General features: G+C 48.2%; 1 protein-coding gene and 1 pseudogene across 4 annotated transcripts in view; one reads left to right on the plus strand and one right to left on the minus strand.

Moving 5' to 3' along the window:
• ELP6 (elongator acetyltransferase complex subunit 6) overlaps positions 1 to 13758 on the plus strand; it is a 20325-nt gene extending 6567 nt beyond the window's left edge. For 2 of the 4 annotated variants that reach the window (XM_032161739.2, XM_058442893.1), the window contains exons 4-7: positions 4147 to 4265; positions 6445 to 6646; positions 10003 to 10149; positions 12552 to 13757. In XM_032161739.2, the coding sequence (XP_032017630.1) occupies positions 4147 to 4265; positions 6445 to 6646; positions 10003 to 10149; positions 12552 to 12680 (597 nt within the window). In that variant the 3' untranslated portion in view covers positions 12681 to 13757. The other 2 variants (XM_032161740.2, XM_058442892.1) reach the window with 2 other exon arrangements.
• Positions 8164 to 9548, minus strand: LOC116473888 (bolA-like protein 2; annotated as a pseudogene).
• Positions 13759 to 18897: the final 5139 nt, after the last annotated feature.

An 18897-nucleotide genomic window follows, 5' to 3' on the forward strand; every position in this document is an offset into this window, starting at 1 on the left:
GTGTTTCTCCATGTTGGTCAGGCTGGTCTCGAACTCCCGACCTCAGGTGATCCGCCCGCCTCGGCCTCCCAAAGTGCTGGGATTACAGGCGTGAGCCACCGTGCCCGGCACTTGTGGCATCTTGTTGCGCTTACATAAATAGACTGGTAGTGAGCAAGAGCAAGAGTGATGATCAGGAGTCTTTTTCTCTGTCAGCTGCAGCTATTGGCACAAATGGTGTTGGACATTGGAAGACCCTGGGCATTTTGTGTGTGAATGAACAATTGAGACCTGATGTAGGGGCATGGAAAGTCTAAAGAGTTACATGTTGCCTCTTTCTTTTTTTTTTTTAGAGAATGGGTCTCCCTATGTTGCCCAGGCTGGTCTTAAACTCCTAAGCTCAAGGGATCCTCCTGCCTCAGCCTCCCAAAGTGCTGGGATTACAGATGTGAGCCACCACGCCAAACCCCATGTGACCTATTTCTGCACAGGTGGAGCAGTGGGTTGCACATTTAGAATGCATCACTATCCCTGGTGTTTGTTGAGATGTAGATCCTGAGTTCTGCCCTCGTTCTGGAATTAGACCCAGGGGTCTGCTTTTTTTTTTTTTTTTTTGAGACAGAGTTTCACTCTTGTTGCCCAGGCTGGAGTGCAATGGTGTGATATCAGCTCACCATAACCTCCGCTTCCCAGGTTCAAGTGATTCTCCTGCCTCAGTTTCCCAAGTAGCTGGGATTACAGGCATGTGCCACCATACCTGGCTAATTTTGTATTTTCATAGAGATAGGGTTTTACCGTGTTGTCCAGGCTGGTCTCGAACTCTTGACCTCAGGTGATCCACCTGCTTCGGCCTCCCAAAGTGCTGGGATTACAGGCATGAACCACCATGCCCAGCCAGGAATCTACATTTTAATCAGGTATCTTAAAGGGTTTCTTAATTGGATGGTGGTTCATGAACCATATTTAAGAAGTCCTTGAGGCCAGGCACAGTGGCTCACACCTGTAATCCCAGCACTTTTGGAGGCTGAGGCAGTTGAGGGAAGTCAGGGACCCCAAATGGAGGGACTGGCTGAAGCCACGACAGAAGAACGTGGATTGTGAAGATTTCATGGACATTTATTAGTTCCCCAAATTAATACTTTTATAATTTCCTATGCCTGTCTTTACTTTAATCTCTTAATCCTGTCATCTCGTAAACCAAGGAGGATGTATGTCGCCTCAGGACCCTGTGATAATTGCATTAACTGCACAAATTGTAGGGCATGTGTGTTTGAACAATATGAAATCTGGGCACCTTGAAAAAAGAACAGGATAACAGCAATGTTTAGGAAACAAGAGAGAGAACCTTAAACTCTGACCTTCAGTGAGCCGGATGGAACAGAGCTGTATTTCTCTTCTTTCAAAAGCAAATGGGAGAAATATCGCTGCATTCTTTTTCTCAGCAAGGAACATCCCTGGGAAAGAGAATATGCGCCTGGGGGTGGGTCTCTGAACTGGCCCCCCGGGCGTGGCCGTCTTCTATGGTCGAGGCTGTAAGGGTGAAATAGACCCCAGTCTCCCATAGTGCTCCCAGGCTTATTAGGAAGAGGAAATTCCTGCCTAATAAATTTTGATTAGACCGGTTGCTCTCAAAACCCTGTCTCGTGATAAGATGTTATCCGCGACAATGGTGCCCGAAACTTCATTCGCAATTTTAATTTTGCCCCATCCTGTGGTCCTGTGATTTCGCCCTGCCTCCATTTGCCTTGTGATATTCTATTACCTTGTGAAGTACATGATCTTTGTGACCCACACCCTATTCGTACACTCCCTCCCCTTTTGAAAATCCCTAATAAAAACTTGCTGGTTTTGCAGCTTGTGGGGCATCACAGAACCTACCGACATGTGATGTCTCCCCCGGACGCCCAGCTTTAAAATTTCTCTCTTTTATACTCTATCCCTTTATTTCTCAAGCTGGCTGATGCTTAGGGAAAATAGAAAAGAACCTACATGGGCCGGGCGCGGTGGCTCACGCTTGTAATCCCAGCACTTTGGGAGGCCGAGGCGGGCGGATCACGAGGTCAGGAGATCGAGACCACGGTGAAACCCCGTCTCTACTAAAAATACAAAAAAAAATTAGCCGGGCTTGGTGGCGGGTGCCTGTAGTCCCAGCTACTCGGAGAGGCTGAGGCAGGAGAATGGCATGAACCCGGGAGGTGGAGCTTGCAGTGAGCCGAGACTGCGCCACTGCACTCCAGCCTGGGCAACAGAGCGAGACTCCGTCTCAAAAAAAAAAAAAAAAAAAAAAAAAGAAAAGAACCTACATGACTATCGGGGCAGGTTCCCTGATATCGGCAGGTGGATCGCTTGAGGCCAGGAGTTCGAGACCAGCCTGGTCAGTATGGCGAAACCCTGTTTCTACTAAAAATAAAAAAATTGCCGGGCGCGGTGGCTCACGCCTGTAATCCCAGCACTTTGGGAGGCCGAGGCAGGCGGATCACGAGGTCAGAAGATTGAGACCATCCTGGCTAACACGGTGAAACCCCGTCTCTACTAAAAATACAAAAAATTAGCTGGGCGTGGTGGCGGGTGCCTATAGTCCTAGCTACTCGGGAGGCTGAGGCAGGAGAATGGCGTGAACCCGGGAGGCGGAGCTTGCAGTGAGCCGAGATGGCGCCACTGCACTCCAGCCTGGGCGACAGAGTGAGTCTCCGCCTCAGAAAAAAAAAAAAAAAAAAAAAAATTTTAGGCCCGGCGCGGTGGCTCACGTCTGTAATCCCAGCACTTTGGGAGGCCAAGGTGAGTGGATCACCTGAGGTCAGGAGTTCAAGACCAGCCTGACCAACATGGAGAAACCCCATCTCTACTAAAAATATAAAAATTAGCTGGGCATGGTGGCACATGCTTGTAATCCCAGCTACTCAGGAGGCTGAGGCAGGAGAATCACTTGAACCCAGGAGGCGGAGGTTGCAGTGAGCCAAGATCGCACCATTGCACTCCAGCCTGGGTGACAAGAGTGAAACTCCATCTCAAAATAAATAAATAAACAAATAAATAAATAAAAATTAGCCAGGTATGGTGATGCATACCTGTAATCCCAGCTACTCAAGAGATTGAGGCACAAGAATCACTTGAACCTAGGAGGCAGAGGTTGCAGTGAGCTGAGATTGCGTCACTGCACTCCAACCTAGGCAATAGAGTGAGAGACTGTCTCAAAAACAAAAAAAGTCCTTGAGCTTCAAGTCAGTGACAAGTAAAAAATGAAAAGAAAAAAAAAAGTCCTAGTCTGAGCAGGGATAGGCATACTAAATTTCTGCATCCCGTTTTTTGTGGGGTTTTTTGTTTGTTTGTTTGTTTGTTTGTTTGTTTTTGAGACGGAGTTTCGCTCTTGTCACCCAGGCTGGAGGGCACTGCTGCGATCCTGGCTCACTGCAACCTCCACCTCCCAGTTCAAGCAATTCTCCTGCCTCAGTCTCCTGAGTAGCTGGGATTGCAGGCACCCGCCACCATGCCTGGCTAATTTTTGTATTTTTAGTAGAGATGTGGTTTTACCATGTTGGCCAGTCTAGTCTTGAACTCCTGACCTCAGGTGATCTGCCCACCTTGGCCTCCCAAAGTGCTGGGATTATAGGCGTGAGCCACCATGCCCGGCCTAGGTTTTTGTTTTTTGTGTCTTTTTGAGACAAGGTTTCACTCTGTTGTTCAGGCTGGAGTGCAGCAGCATGATCATGGCTCACTACAGCCTTACCTCCTGGGCGCATGTGATCCTCCTGCCTCAGCCTCCTCAGTTGCTGAGACTACAGGTGCAAACTACAACACTTGACTAATTTTTTAAAATTTTTTTTGTAGAGACAAGGTCTTGCCGTGTTGCCCAGACTGGTCTCAAACTCCTGGGCTCAAATGATCCACCTGCCTCAGCCTCCCAAGTAGCTGAGACTCCAGGCATGTGCCACCATGCCTGGCTAGTTTTTCTTTTAATGTGACAATTAAATGGAAATACACGTCTGAAAACAGATGGGGGATTGTGGGTTGGGAGCACCCAGGGGAATGAAGACAGCCCTGTACATTGGGTGATCAGATACACGTCTGCCAAGTTTGGAAGGTGTCTTGTGCCCTCTTGCAAGCTGGCATCTAGTCTGATGGGTTCCCCTACAAGGCACAGTAACTCACTCTCTTTTTCATGTTTAGGGTGTCAGCCTGACCGTGGCGCGGGAGCGTGGACAGCTTGTGTTCCTCGAGGGACTCAAGTCTGCAGTGGACGTCGTCTTCCAGTCTCAAAAGGAGCCACACCCCCTGCAGTTTCTCAGGTCAGTAGGTCAGTCAGCCTGCAGCCCAGCCCAGAAGCACACACGTGGCAGGTGGGCCCAGGCAGGGTTCCTGGTTGCTGTGTGATTCCTTCTTATTGTGCAGGAGGATGGAACTGGCTTCAGGAGTCAGACACTTCATCTGGTGTTGCAGCATTTTCAAATGCTGGCTCTTATCATGGGGCTGAGGGTGGCCATTTGTCCCAAAAGCTATAGAGAGGATCATTTGCTGGAAGGATGGCAGAACGATATGCTTTGCTGTGTTTTCCAGCCCTGGCTTAGAGCCCTAGTATACACCTGTGCTCTGCAACAGTGGAGACTCTGCAACGGCAAACTATGGGCTATGGGTCAGCTGCCTGTTTTTGTAAATACATTTGTTTTGTTTGTTTTGTTTCATATTTTTTAAATTGTCTTTTTAAAAATTCCTTTTTTAAAATTTATTTTTTGTAAATAAAGTTTTATTGGAATACAGCCATGTTCATTTGTTTGCACGTTATCCTTGGCTGTTTTTGCACTACAGCAACAAATAGAGTTGAGTAGTTGGGACAGAGGCCATATGACCTGCAAGCCTAAAATATTTACTTTTCAGACATTTAAGAAAAAGTTTTTCCCCTGGTTTGGTATTCAACATCACAGGGCTGAGACTGGTTTTCCTGCTTTTCCTCCTTTCTGAACATTGGCCACAAACATAGCTCTGTGAAGACTCCCTGCTTGGCTGCTGTTCTTCGTCCACTACAAAGCGGTCCACACAGGAACTTCCCCCCACTGCCTTCTCTCTCAGACACACACACCCTTATGCAGTGGCTGTGAGGCCATGTTTCCTGACCCTGTGTGTGACTTCACACACACCCTTAGCATCTCTGACTTGGGGTTTCCTCATTTGAAGGCAGGGGCTGGTTATACCTCATCCCAAGGTATGGGGAGATGTCTTCATTGTTAGTGAAGATAACCCAATGCCAGGGGCTCATCCCTGGAGCATAAAGCAGTAGGCCAGTTGCCCTGGGCCCTGGGCTCTGTTCCTCCACTCATTGCTGAGAAATGATGGCCAGGGGTAGTCACTGGAGAAGATGGAGATAGGCAAGCTGGCTTGTGTCAGAAACAGGTCAAATCTGTTATGTATACAGAAGCCTTAGGCCACTGCCACTCACCATCAGGGCATCTGAGTTGCTGTTTAACTTCTTATTTTCATTTTTTTTTTTTTGAGACAGGGTCTTGCTCTGTTGTCCAGGCTGGAGTGCAGTGGGGCAAACACGGCTCACTGCAAACTCAACCTCCTGGGCTCAAACACTCCTCTCATCTCAGCCTCCTAAGTAGCTGGGACTACAGGGGCGTACCACCATGCCTGGCTAATTTAAAAGAAAATTTTTTGGTAGAGATATAGTCCCACTCTGTTGTCTAGGCTGTTCTTGAACTCCTGGGTTCAAATGATCCACCCCCACTGGCCCCCTAAAGTGTTGAGATTATAGGTGTGAGCTACTGTGCCCGGCCTGTTTAACTTTTTCCAGCTGTGTATGACCTCCTGGGAAGGCTTCTGCCTGCCCAATCCAAGTTGATCTTCCAGATTCCTTAAGCTCTTGGGTTGAGAGGCTGTATGGTGTCTCTTTTTTTTTTTTTTTTAAAGACAGAGTCTCATTTTGTTGCCCAGGTTGGAGTACAGTGGGATGATCTCAGTCGTGGCTCACTGCAACTTCCACCTCCCAGGTTCAAGTAATTCTCCTGCCTCAGCCTCCCAAGTGGCTGGTATTACAGGTGTGCGCCACCACAGCTGGCTAGTTTTTGTATTTTTAGTAGAGACGGGGTTTCACCATTGTTGGCCAGGCTGGTCTCGAACTCCTCACCTCAAGTGATCCACCCGCCTCAGCCTCACAAAGTGCTGGGATTACAGGTGTGAGCCACTGCACCCAGCTATGTATGGTGTCTCTTAACGGCCCTGGGAGCTGTTTATTTTTGTGTTTCCCAGTTTCTAACACAGTGCTTTATACTTAGTAGGCCTCAAGAAATATTTGAATTACTTCTGTACATGTGCATGCCTTTTCTTTCTAACCAGATCATGAACTCTTTGTTGCCAAGAATTGTGATATAGTTCTTTGTCCCCCTTAGCCCTCTCCTGTTGTGCTACTTGGTCCTTGATAAACATCTGTAGAGAGAGTGAAGTCTGATAACTTTTGTCCTGTCTCTCCAGGGAGGCTAATGCTGGGAACTTGAAACCATTGTTTGAGTTTGTACGGGAGGCCCTGAAGCCAGTAGACAGTGGAGAGGCTCGGTGGACATACCCGGTGCTGCTAGTGGACGACATCAGTGTGCTCCTGAGCCTGGGCATGGGGGCGGTGGCTGTGCTAGACTTCATTCACTACTGCAGAGCCACTGTGTGCTGGGAACTAAAGGTACTCATGGAACTGCCTTCTCTGCGCTCACCTGTGACCTCCAAGAACTCAGACAGGTCCAGACCTCACTTGCTTGCTGTGATCTTTTTATTTGCTTGGGGTTTTGGCTTTACTCTGGCAGGCCCAGAAAGCTTTTGCAGCCACCTGCTTTCCCTTACCTGCCATTGCTGAAAAGTAACGTCCCCCAAAATAAAGGGATGATCAACATTGCATTCAGTGGGGCTGGTTATGTGTGGCACCGCTGCAGTCCCAGGTCTGTCAGAATAGCCTGTGTGTCCTGGGGCAAGTTATTATCATCCCTGAGTGTATTTTATAGATCAGCTAAGATAATGAGTATGAACTAATTTAAAAATTGTAAAGGGCAATACAAGTATAGGATATACAATATTACCCTGATTACCAAGTTATGAGAGACAAATAGAGATTTTTGCCATAATAGAGATTTTAGAGTTTTTGTTTTTGTTTTATTATGGTTAGTCAAGTGCAGCAGTGGGAACAGAAAAGGAACAAAGAAATCTGTAACTGGTTGTGATCATTTAGATGTAAATACTAGTGCACTTAATAGCCATAATAGGGTTTTTAACAATAATAATAGACCAATCAATAAAATAGGAATGGCTGTGGTGCCTACCCCACAGGTACCTGACTGCAAGAGTGAAGTGAGGTGAAGCTTGTAACATGCCAGCACGGTGTCTAGCCCACAGTAGCCACTTGTCACTGTGTGATGGTGTAGCTGGCAGGAACGTGTGGACAGTGGTATGGTGCAGTCAGACTGAGCGTACAGAGCAATGGGAGAGATGAACTAACTGAGTTAACCAGGTGTGTGGGTTTCCAGCAGTGTGTGTTGAACACCTGTATGCAAAGTCCTGCCTGGAAGCTCTTTTCAGGGAACTTCTGAGGCCGTCCTGGCTACAGTTGCAGAGCCAGGAACCAGGGTAATGCAGAAAGAATAGGAGGAGGAGGAACTGTTAGGGGTGTGGAAGGCACAGTCAGGATTAAGGGGTGACAGTAAGTAGCCAAAGCCACCTTCTGCAGCCCAGCTGGGTCTGTGACCTGCTACCACCCTCTTTTTGTAAGAATACTAATTTTAGTTGAAAAAGTAAAACTTGGGCATCGTTTAAAAAAAAAGAAAAAGAAGGAAGAATATAAAGCGTACTTTAGCAAAAAGTGCTCTTGCCTCTCTCCCTCCCTCCAACGTGCATCCTTCCAGCCAGTCTGTACAATTATGGACATATTTTTTTTTCTATATTTTTACTTTTTGTAGAGACTTGGTCTCACTATGTTGCCCAAGCTGATCTTGAACTCCTGGGCTCAGGTGATTCTCCTGCCTCGGCCTCTCGAAGTATATGCACATATTTGTCTCCCTGCATTTTTCTTCACATTACTGGTAACCTGCCATCCACACTGTTCGCTATTTCTTTTTTTTCGTTTATTAATACACAGTATATTTTGTTGTCCATTGCCCAAAAATAACACATGGATCTGCTTCATTCTTTTCCCTTTTTTCTGGTCCTGATTTATAATTTAATGGCTGTGCAGATGCCAGTCCCTCCTTTCTGCCGTTCACAGGCCCACTGCTCTGGGATGAGGGTTTTCTGCTCAAAAGCATGGATGTGCGAGAGGCTGCAGCTAGGCACATGTTTACCCGCCAGAGTGTCTGAAGCAGCAGCTTCCCCTCGAACTTGGTCGACACCACCAGGACTCGGAAGCTGCAGGCACAACGGTTGAGGGTCACGTCCTCCACCTCCATATGTTTCACCTCCGGGTCCCACTGCAGCTTCTCCCGGAGTTATTCGGCGCTGAATTCCGTGGCAGCAGTCCAGCTGGGGCCTCAGCCCAGCAGGGACAGAACCCCAGCTCAGACCCCGGCCTGGCCACGCTGCTTTACACCCCTACAGGAGCCACTTATTCTTTTTCTTTTTTATTTATTTATTTATTTTTATTTATTTTTATTTTTTGAGACGGAGTCTCACTCTGTCACCCAGGCTGGAGTGCAGTGGCGCGATCTTGGCTCACTGCAAGCTCCGCCTCCCGGGTTCACGCCATTCTCCTGCCTCAGCCTCTCTGAGTAGCTGGGACTACAGGTGCCCGCCACCATGCCCGGCTAATTTTTTGTATTTTTAGTAGACAGGGTTTCACCGTGGTCTCGATCTCCTGACCTCATGATCCGCCCGCCTCGGCCTTCCAAAATGCTGGGATTACAAGCGTGAGCCACCGCGGGCGACTTTCTTTTTTATTACTATTCTTTTTTTTTTTTTGAGACGGGGTTTCGCTCTTGTTGCCCAGGCTAGAGTGCAGTGGTGCGACCTCAGTGACCTCAGCTCACTCAACCTCCACCTCCCAGGTTCAAGTGATTCTCCTGCCTCAGCCTTCCAAGTAGCTGGGATTACAGGCACACACCACCATGCCCGGCTAAATTTTGTGTTTTTTTTTAATAGAGATGGGGTTTCACCATGTTGGCCAGGCTGGTCTTGAACTCCTGACCTCAGGTGATCCACTCACCTTGGCCTCCCAAAGTGCTGGGATTACAGGCGTAAGCCACCGTGACTGGCCTTTTATTACTATTCTTTAAAAATACAGACAGGGTCTCACTATGTTGCCCCGGCTGGTATTGAACTCCTTGGCTCAATGATCCTCCCGCCTTGGCCTCCCAAAGTGTTGGGATTACAGGTGTGCACCACTGTCCCCGGCCAGCTTTATTCTTTTTAACAACTGAACAGTATTCCTTTGAAAGGACTCATTATTCAAGCTGTCACTTTTTGGCAGGGTTGACCTTTCCCCTGCATTTTGGCTTGGCTAACTCCTACTTGCCCTCTGAGATTCAGCTCACATGAGCTCACCTCCTGACCTGCTCCTCCGGGTTAGAGGGGATGCCTCTTCGTTGTGCTCCCATATACCTCATGCTTCCCTCTCCCTTGGTCTTATCATTCTGTATTGTCAGCATCTGCCTGTCTCCTGGGCCCATATCTCTCACTTGTTATTCCTACTGTGGGATCTGGTACACTCTTAAGTATTCAGGAACTCTCGACTGAATGAATGGGTGCCTGGCAGGGTGGTGACACTTTTAGTAACATTCAGGAATTCAGGAGATTGAGCTAATTTTGAAGACTGTTGGTTTAGATGAAGTGAGCTGAAAATATGGGTTGGCTCATTATGGGTGAAATATGGGTGAAGTTGTCCAGTAGGTGACTGGAATTAGGGTCTGGGAGCACAGGTAGGGGCTGGCTGTAGCAGCAGCAGGGAGGGTGATCTGTGAGAGGATGTACAGGGGAGTGGAGGCAACGAGAGGCTGGCACTCCCTGACTCTGGGTGTCCCTTCCAGTAAGGAGCAGGCTTCCATCTTGTATCCGATGCAGGGAAACATGGTGGTCCTCGTGCACGACGGTGGAGATGTGGAGGATGAGGAGAATAACATCCTGCTGAATGGCCTAAGTCATCAGAGCCACCTGATCCTGCGGGCTGAGGGCCTGGCCACTGGCTTCTGCAGGGATGTGCATGGGCAGGTATGCAGGGGCCTCTTGGGCAATGGGCTGCTTGCCTGTGTACCTATGATTCTTGACTGCATAGGGGAGAGTCAGGCCTGAGGGACTGTCTGGTTGGGACATGACTTCAGGTGGAAGGGAAACACTGGAAATTGTGAGACTTCAGGTGATAGACCTGCTCCAGATGGCACTTAGCCTCATGGACCAGTGCACGTTTTCCATGGGAGTCCCATTTGTGACCAAAGTGGAACACTCTTAAAGAGGAGACAGCAGTCTAGAGTGGAATGCGGGGGGCATGCCATGAAATAACAGCAAAATTCCTCTGCAGTACTGCAGCAGGCATCGTCTATTCAGGTCAACACTGTTCCTTTTTTTTTTTTGACGGGGTCTTGCTCTGTCACCTAGGCTGGAGTGCAGTGGCACGATCTTGGCTCACTGCAACCTCCGCCTCCCAGGTTCAAGCAATTCTCTGCCTCAGCCTTCCGAGTACTTGGGATTATAGGCACCCACTGCCATGCCCGGCTAATTTTTAAAATATTTTTAGTAGAGACGGGGTTTCACCATGTTGGCCAGGCTGGTCTTGAACTCCTGACCTCGTGATCCACCCCCGCTTTGCTTCCCAAAGTGCTGGGATTACAGGCGTGAGCCACCGTGCCCGGCCTGTTTGTTTGTTTTTTTTGTTTGTTTGTTTGTTTTTTGAGACGGAGTCTCGCTCTGTCGCCCAGGCTGGAGTGCAGTGGCGCAATCTCTGCTCACTGCAAGCTCCGCCTCCCGGGTTCACGCCATTCTCCTGCCTCAGCCTCCGAGTAGCTAGGACTACAGGCGCCCGCCACCACGCCCGGCTAATTTTTTTTTTTGTATTTTTAGTAGAGACGGGGTTTCACCGTGGTCTCGATCTCCTGACCTCGTGATCCGCCCGCCTCGGCCTCCCAAAGTGCTGGGATTACAAGCGTGAGCCACCGCGCCCGGCCCCGGCCTGTTCGTTTTACAGGTGGAGACTCACGCCTGTAATCCCAGCACTTTGGGAGGCCGAGGCGGGCTGGTCACTTGAGGTTAGGAATTCGAGACCAGCCTGGCCAACATGGTGAAATCCCATCTCTAATAGAAATACAAAAATTAGCCAGGCATGGTGGTGCGGGCCTGTAGTCCCAGCTACTCGGGAGGCTGAGGCAGGAGAATAGCTTGAACCCAGGAGGCGGAGGTTGCAGTGAGCCAAGATCGCACCACTGCACTCCAGCCTGGGAGACAGAGTGAGACTCTGTCTCAAAAAGAGAAAAAAGAAAAACGACTTGGGGAGGCCGTACCCATGGACCAGGGTTGCTGCCCCAACTGCTTCCACTTACCAGAACAATTGGAGTACTTGGGCAGAAACTGAGAGTCCTGCCCTTGGAGGGAAGCTGGATTCTACCCCTTTAAATGGGCTGCCGTGTGGCTCTGTGCCTTCTCAAACTTCTCTTCTGGAACCACTCCCAAGCCTCCACCAAAGCTTCCTGGTTAACTTCAAGTTGAGCACTCCTGACCCAGTAAGAGTGGCTAGGAGTCTTGGCCCAGAGTCCTTCAGAGGCAAGTCTGGTAGGTCACACAGAGGACCAAGCCCAGCAGTGCTATGTCTGTAGTGCTGCAGCAGGGCCTGAGGAGAAGGTGCTGCTGGGCAACTGTGGCCTCTCTTCAGCCAAACCCCCAGAGCATTGTAGTCAGCAGAAACACCATCAAAACAGGTGTCTAGCCTTCCTGGGCCTCTGTATTGAATGTACAAATTCTAATATGATTTTCAAAATTAGTCTAGCCCACAAGTACAAAACCATGCTTAGAAGAAAGAACAAAGAGACCGGGCGCAGTGGCTCATGCCTGTAATCCCAGCGCTTTGGGAGGCCGAGGTGGGCGGATCACCTGAGGTCAGAGTTCCAGACCAGCCTGGCCAACGTAGTGAAACCCCGCCTCTACTAAAAATACAAAAATTACCCGGGCATGGTGATGCGCACCCGCAATCCAGCTACTTGGGAGGCTGAAGCAGGAGAATCGCTTGAACCCAGGAGGTGGAGGTTGCAGTAAGCCAAGATTGCGCCACTGCACTCCAGCCTGGGCAACAGAGTGAGACTCTGCTTCAAAAAAAATAAATAAATAAAAATAAAAATACTTTAAGGGTCTTCCTCTGAAAGACTTTCTCCTTCCGTTTCCTTTTTTTTCCTCTTTCACATTTTCTATATTGAGCCAATATGACTACTGTAATGGAGGGGAACCCTTTATTTGTAGTTAGCTGGTGATAGGCTTTATTTTACAAGTTGGCCCCATTACCAGATGGCACATCTGACTGTCATCTCACAGAGGCCTCAGCTGAAGGTCACAGAGAAGGCAGGGTGGGGTTCCCAGTGGAGCAGGTCCTGGGGTGGCTGCTCCTCTTTCATTCGTCTCTGTCTCTGTAGCTGAGGATCCTGTGGAGGAGACCATCGCAGCCCACAGCCCAGCGGGATCAGAGCTTCACTTACCAGTATAAGATACAGGATAAAAGCGTGTCCTTTTTTGCCAAAGGAATGTCTCCTGCTGTTCTGTGACCTGATTTCGGAGCAGCTGAAGCTACATAGGACTGTTTTTGGACGTGGAAGATAGAGCAACATAGCAGGAATGGGTCTTTCTCCTCTGTAGTAATATTTCAGGCTAGACCGGCGACTCCACTGTGACCAGAGGGTTGAGTGCTGCAGTGATGGCATGACTTGGCTTCCCTGGGCCCTGTTCAGAAAACACAAGGGACCACGATCCTGCCTCTGCTGAAAGAGAGGCTGGATGCTAGACCCAAGTGAAAGGGGTCCTTCGGAGCCTTTGTTTAAATATGCCTTAGCCCCAGCTGCCCATTTTTGGTTGACATGCCTTTCAGAGCCAGAGTGGGTATAGATGTGCCAGCCAGGAGATAGCACCAGATGGCAGGTGTGCAAGGTGACAACTAGGATAATCATGACTGGAATAAAGTAAGTTTCCACACTGGGGCTTCCTATGGGCTGTCTTGTTCAATTTCCATCCTGGAAAGGTACTTTCCCTTTCCCTATGAGTCCAGCGAGGAAACAGACCTAGAGAGGTTTGGAAGCACACAGGCTGCACAGCAAGCTGTAAGTAACTGTGCCTCACTCCACGGTCCACACTTGCTGACTGACAGTCATGGAACCCAGAGGCCGGCTCCCCACCCCAAAGGTGGGGACCTTTGGCTTCTCTAGTTTCTGTGGTGCCTTGCCTTTATGCCAACAAATCCTAGCCATCAAGGGCCTAGCACCAGGGCCTTGGCCACATGAGGCCCTGTGTAGGCACAGGTGTGTATGGCCTTGGTGAGAGGGGTAAGGGATGTTCTTGCTGCCAGACTGACTGGGCCTTGGCGAGGAGCTGGTGCCTCCCTCACCTGTGAAGACTGCAGGAGGTGAGCTGTTGCCCCGCATCCTGTAGATGACAACTAGTCCCACTCAGCCCCTCAGTTGAGGTCACCTCAGAGTAGACACCAGATGTATTCTCTTAAAATGGTTGCTTTTTTGGTATATAAATTATACTACAATGAATTTTATCTTAAAGAAAATGAAAAAATAATACTATTTTGCTGTATACTAAGGAACTTACATAGCTGTTTTTTTCTTTTTTTTCTTTTTTTTTTTTTTGAGACAGAGTCTTGCTCTGTTGCCCAGGCTGGAGTGCAGTGGCGCGATCTCGGCTTACTACAAGCTCTGCCTCCCGGGTTCACGCCATGCTCCTGCCTCAGCCTCCTAAGTAGCTGGGACTACAGGCACCCGCCACCACACCTGGCTAATTTTTTGTATTTTTAGTAGAGACAGGGTTTCACCATGCTAGCCAGGATGGTCTTGATCTCCTGACCTCGTGATCCACCTGCCTTGGCCTCCCAAAGTGCTAGGATTACAGGTGTGTGAGCCACCGTGCCCAGCCTTTTTTTTTTTTTTTTTTTTTTTTGAGATGGAGTCTTGCTCTGTCACCCAGGCTAGAGTGCAGTGGTGGCGTGATCTTGGCTCAGCACAACCTCCGCCTCCCGGGTTCAAGCTATTCTCTTGCCTCACCCTCCCGAGTAGCTGGGATTACAGGCACATGCCACTGTGCTCAGCTAATTTTTGTATTTTTAGTAGAGACGGGGTTTTACCATATTGGCTAGGCTGGTTTTGAACTCCTGACCTCAGGTGATCTGCCTGCCTTGGCCTCCCAAAGTGCTGGGATTACAGGCATGAGCCACTGTGCCCAGCCTCTTTTCTTTGTTTTGAGACATGGTCTCTCTCTGCTGCTTAGGCTGGATTGCAGTGGTGTGGTTATAGCTTACTGCAGCCTCGACCCTCTGGGCTCAAGGGCTCTTCCCACTTCAGTCTCCCAAGTAGCTGGGATTACAGGTGCGTGTCACCATGCCCAGCTCATATCTGTTAATTTTAACTTCTTGGATTTTTAGTGTTTGGGGAAAATTTATCACACTTCTCTTCAAATCATACCATTGTGTATGTTATCCCTCTGAAACAGTAAGCTGCTTTTATTCTCAAAATACTGTAGACCTGATAGAATATTTGAAAGTTATGAGTGCCATTAAGAGAAAGTAGTTATTAAAGAATCTAATGATTCTTTGACTAAGACTTCAGTATTTATACAAACTTCACTTGAGCTGCGGTTTTGAATGGGCAAGGCACCATTTTTTACATGACATAAATGTTGCTATCATGTTTCTTCACTTAGTTTATAAATGTTTTTACTATTTTTTTGAGACAGGTTCTCTCTCTCTGTTGCCTAGGCTGGAGTGCAGTGTGGCACTTCTTAGCTCACGTGAATTCCAAGTGATCCTCCTACCTCAGCATCCTGAGTAGCTGGTACTACAAGGCCCACCACCACGCCTGGCTAAGTTTTTAATTTTTTTGTAGAAACGGGGTGTCGCTTTGCTGCCCAGGGTAGTCTTGAACTCCTGGGCTCAAGAGATCCTCCTGCCTCAGCCTCCCCTTAAATATTTTATGTTTAATAGCTATTCAGGGCCGGGCACAGTGGCTCACGCCTGTAATCCCAGCACTTTGGGAAGCCAAGGTGGGTGGATCACCTGAGGTCAGGAGTTCAAGAGCAGCCTGGCCAATATGGTGAAACCCCATCTCTACTAAAAATACAAAAATTAGCTGGGCATGGTGGTGGGCACCTGTAATCCCAGCTACTTGGGAGGCTGAGGCAGGAGAATCACTTGAACCCGGGAGGCAGAGGTTGCAGTGAGCAGAGAACGCACCATTGTGCTCTAGCCTGGGCAACAAGAGCAAAACTTAGTCTCAAAAAAAAAAAAAAAAGCTATTCAGCATTTTATGCTATCATTATATTCTAGTTTGTTTAGTTATCCTCTGGGCATGTAGGTTCTGGTTTTTATAGTTATCAATTATGCTGTTATAAATTTTATATATTCTACCTATTGCAGGTGGAGATAAGTACTTGTTTGTTTAGAACCTGACACACCAGGTCACTGGCAGAGCTCATAGAACTTACATTCTGGGGGGAGGTGGAGATTGCGGTGAGCCGAGATCGCGCCACTGCACTCTAGCCTGGGGGACAGAGAAAGACTCCGTCTCAAAAAAAAAAAAAAAAAACTTACATTCTGGGGGAGAAGACAGGCAATCAACAGAATCGACAAAGGACATATTCAACTTAGATAGACCACGATAAGTGCTGTAAATAAACCAGCACAGGGGCCTGTGAGAAGTCAGGGGTGATGACATTTTAGTTTATACCCTCTAATGGAATTACTGAATTACAGTGGGAACTGGCCCTGGCACATTATCAGGTTGTTCTTCAGAATGATGGAGCCAGTTGACAATGATGCAGAGATTTTGCTCTGTCAACTTTGGGTTTAACTTATTTTTTAATTAATTTAATGGTGGTTGTGTGAGAATGGACTAATACAGGGGTAGAAAAACAGGATCAGGCCGGGCGCGGTGGCTCACGCTTGTAATCCCAGCACTTTGGGAGGCCGAGGCAGGTGGATCACGAGGTCAGGAGATCGAAACCACGGTGAAACCCCGTCTCTACTAAAAATACAAAAAATTAGCCGAGTGCGGTGGTAGGCGCCTGTAGTCCCAGCTACTCCGGAGACTGAGGCAGGAGAATGGCGTGAACCTGTGAGGCAGAGCTTGCAGTGAGCCGAGATCGCGCCACTGCACTCCAGCCTGGGTGACAGAGCGAGACTCCGTCTCAAAAAAAACAAAAAACAAAAAACAAAAAAAAAACAACAACAAAAAAGAAAAACAGGATCATAAAGTGTGATATGGTCCATAAAAATGATTCTAGTGTGAAAATGGACATTTCTTTAATCACTAGCATATAAATTTTCTCTGTATTTTTCCATGTGTACAGAATCTGTTCCTTATCCTTGCTTATTTATCAATTAAAACCTGGTATTGGTCGGGCATGGTGGCTCATGCCTGTAATCCCAGCACTTTGGGAGGCTGAGGCAGGCAGATCACTTCAGTCCAGGATTTTATTTTTATTTATTTATTTATTTATTTTGAGACAGAGTCTTGCCCTGTTGCCCAGAATGGAGTGCAGTGGCACGATCTCGGTTCACTGCAACCTCCACCTCCCGGGTTCAAACGATTCTCCTACTTCAGCCTCCTGAGTAGCTGGGACTACAGGCGCCCGCCACCACGCCTGGCTAATTTTTTATATTTTTAGTAGAGATGGGGTTTCACCGTGTTAGCCAGGATGGTCTCAATCTCCTGACCTCGTGATCCGCCCACCTCGGCCTCCCAAAGTGCTGGGATTACAGGCGTGAGCCACCGCACCCAGCCAAGAAAATAACTTTTTTGGAGAGTATCTAAAATGTTTTCCTTTATTATTGGTCTTTATTTCTGGTCACTTTCTTTGTGATGTCAGTTTTAATAGTCCTTTTCTGAAATAGTTATTCATTCTACTTGTTTTCCTGAAAAAAAATTTGTGATCATATTTATAATAAGAGATTTGTATCAAGAATATGGAAGGAACTCTTAACAACTGAATAAGAAGGAGGCACTTGCTGGATGTGGTGGCTCACGCCTATAATCCCAGCACTTTGAGAGGCCAAGGTGGGTGGATCACGAGGTCACAAGTTTGAGACGAGCCTGGCCAACACAGTGAAACCCTGTCTCTACTAAAAATACAAAAATTAGGGCATGGTGGCACACGCCTATAGTCCCAGCTACTCGGGAGGCTGAGGCAGGGGAATTGCTTGAACCCAGGAGACGGAAGTTGTGGTGAGCCGAGACTGCTACTGCACTGTAGCCTGAGCAACAGAGCGAGACTCTGTCTCAAAAAGAGAAAGAAAGAAAGAAAGAAAGAAAGAAAGAAAGAAAGAAAGAAAGAAAGAAAGAAAGAAAGAAAGAAAGAAAGAAGGAAGGAAGGAGGGAAGGAAGGAAGGAGAAAGAAAAGAAAGAAAGGAAAGAAAGAAAGAAGGAAAGAAGGAAGGAAAAGAAGGAACGAAGGAAGGAAGAAAGAAAGAACGAAGGAAGGAAGGAAAAGGAAAGGAAGGAAAAAAGAAAGAGAAAGAAAAGCAAGCAAGCAAACAGGGAGGGAGGGAGGGAAGGAGGGAAAGAAAAGAAACAGAAGGAAAGGAAGGAAGGAAGGGAGAGAGAAAGAAAGAAAGAAAGGGGTGGGGGGAGGGGAGGAGAGATGGGGGAAGGGGAGGGGAGGGGGAAGAAAGAAGAAAAAAAGACACTTGCTGGGCACAGTGGCGCATTCCTGTAATCCCAGCACTTTGGGAGGCCGAGACGGGTGGATCACTAGGTTAGGAGTTTGAGACCAGCCTGATCAACATGGTAAAACCCCATGTCTACTAAAAATACAAAAATTAGCCAGGTGCGGTGGTGCACACCTGTAATCCCAGCTACTTGGGAGGCTGAGGCAGGAGAATCACTTGAACCCAGGAGGCGGAGGTTGCAGTGAGCTGAGATCACGCCACTGCACTCCAGCCGAGGCAACAGAGTGAGACTCCATGTCAAAAAAAGAAGACACATAATCCAGTTAAAAAATGGGCAGCAAGCCGGGCATGGTGGCTCATGCCTGTAATCATAGCACTTTGGGAGGCCAGGGCAGGAAAATTCCTTGAGGCCAGGAGGTCAAGACCCAGCATGGACAACATAGTGAAATCATGTCTCTACAAAAAATTTTTTTAAAATACCTGGGCGTGGCCAGGCGCAGTGGCTCACACCTGTAATGCCAACACTTGGGAGGCCAAGGCAGGCAGACCACGAGGTCAGGAGATCGAGACCATCCTGGCTAACAAGGTGAAACCCCGTCTCTACTAAAAAATACAAAAAAATTGGCTGGGCGTGGTGGCAGGCGCCTGTAGTCCCAGCTACTCAGGAGGCTGAGGCAGGATAACGGTGTGAACCCAGGAGGCGGAGCTTGCAGTAAGCCGAGATTGCGCCACTGCACTCCAGCCTGGGCAATAGAGCAAGACTCCATCTCAAAAAAAAAAAAAAAAAAAAAAAAAACCTGGGCGTGGTGGTGCATGGCTGTAGTCCAAGCTTCTCAGGAGGCTAAAGTGGGAGGATTGCTTGTGCCCAGGAAGTTAAGACAACAGTCAGTGAGCAATTATTGCACTACTGCACTCCAGCCTGGGTGATGCAGTGAGATACTGTCCTTCTATTTTTTTGAGACAGTCTTGCTTTGTCACCCATGCTGGAGTGCAGCACAATCTCAGCTCACTGCAACCTCTACCCCCCAGGTTCAAGCAGGTCTCCTGCCTCAGCCTACCAAGTAGCTGGGACTACAGGCGTGTACCACCATGCCCAGCTAATTTTC

Source organism: Hylobates moloch, unplaced genomic scaffold (assembly GCF_009828535.3).
Source record: "Hylobates moloch isolate HMO894 unplaced genomic scaffold, HMol_V3 SCAFFOLD_8, whole genome shotgun sequence".
NCBI lineage: Eukaryota > Metazoa > Chordata > Mammalia > Primates > Hylobatidae > Hylobates > Hylobates moloch.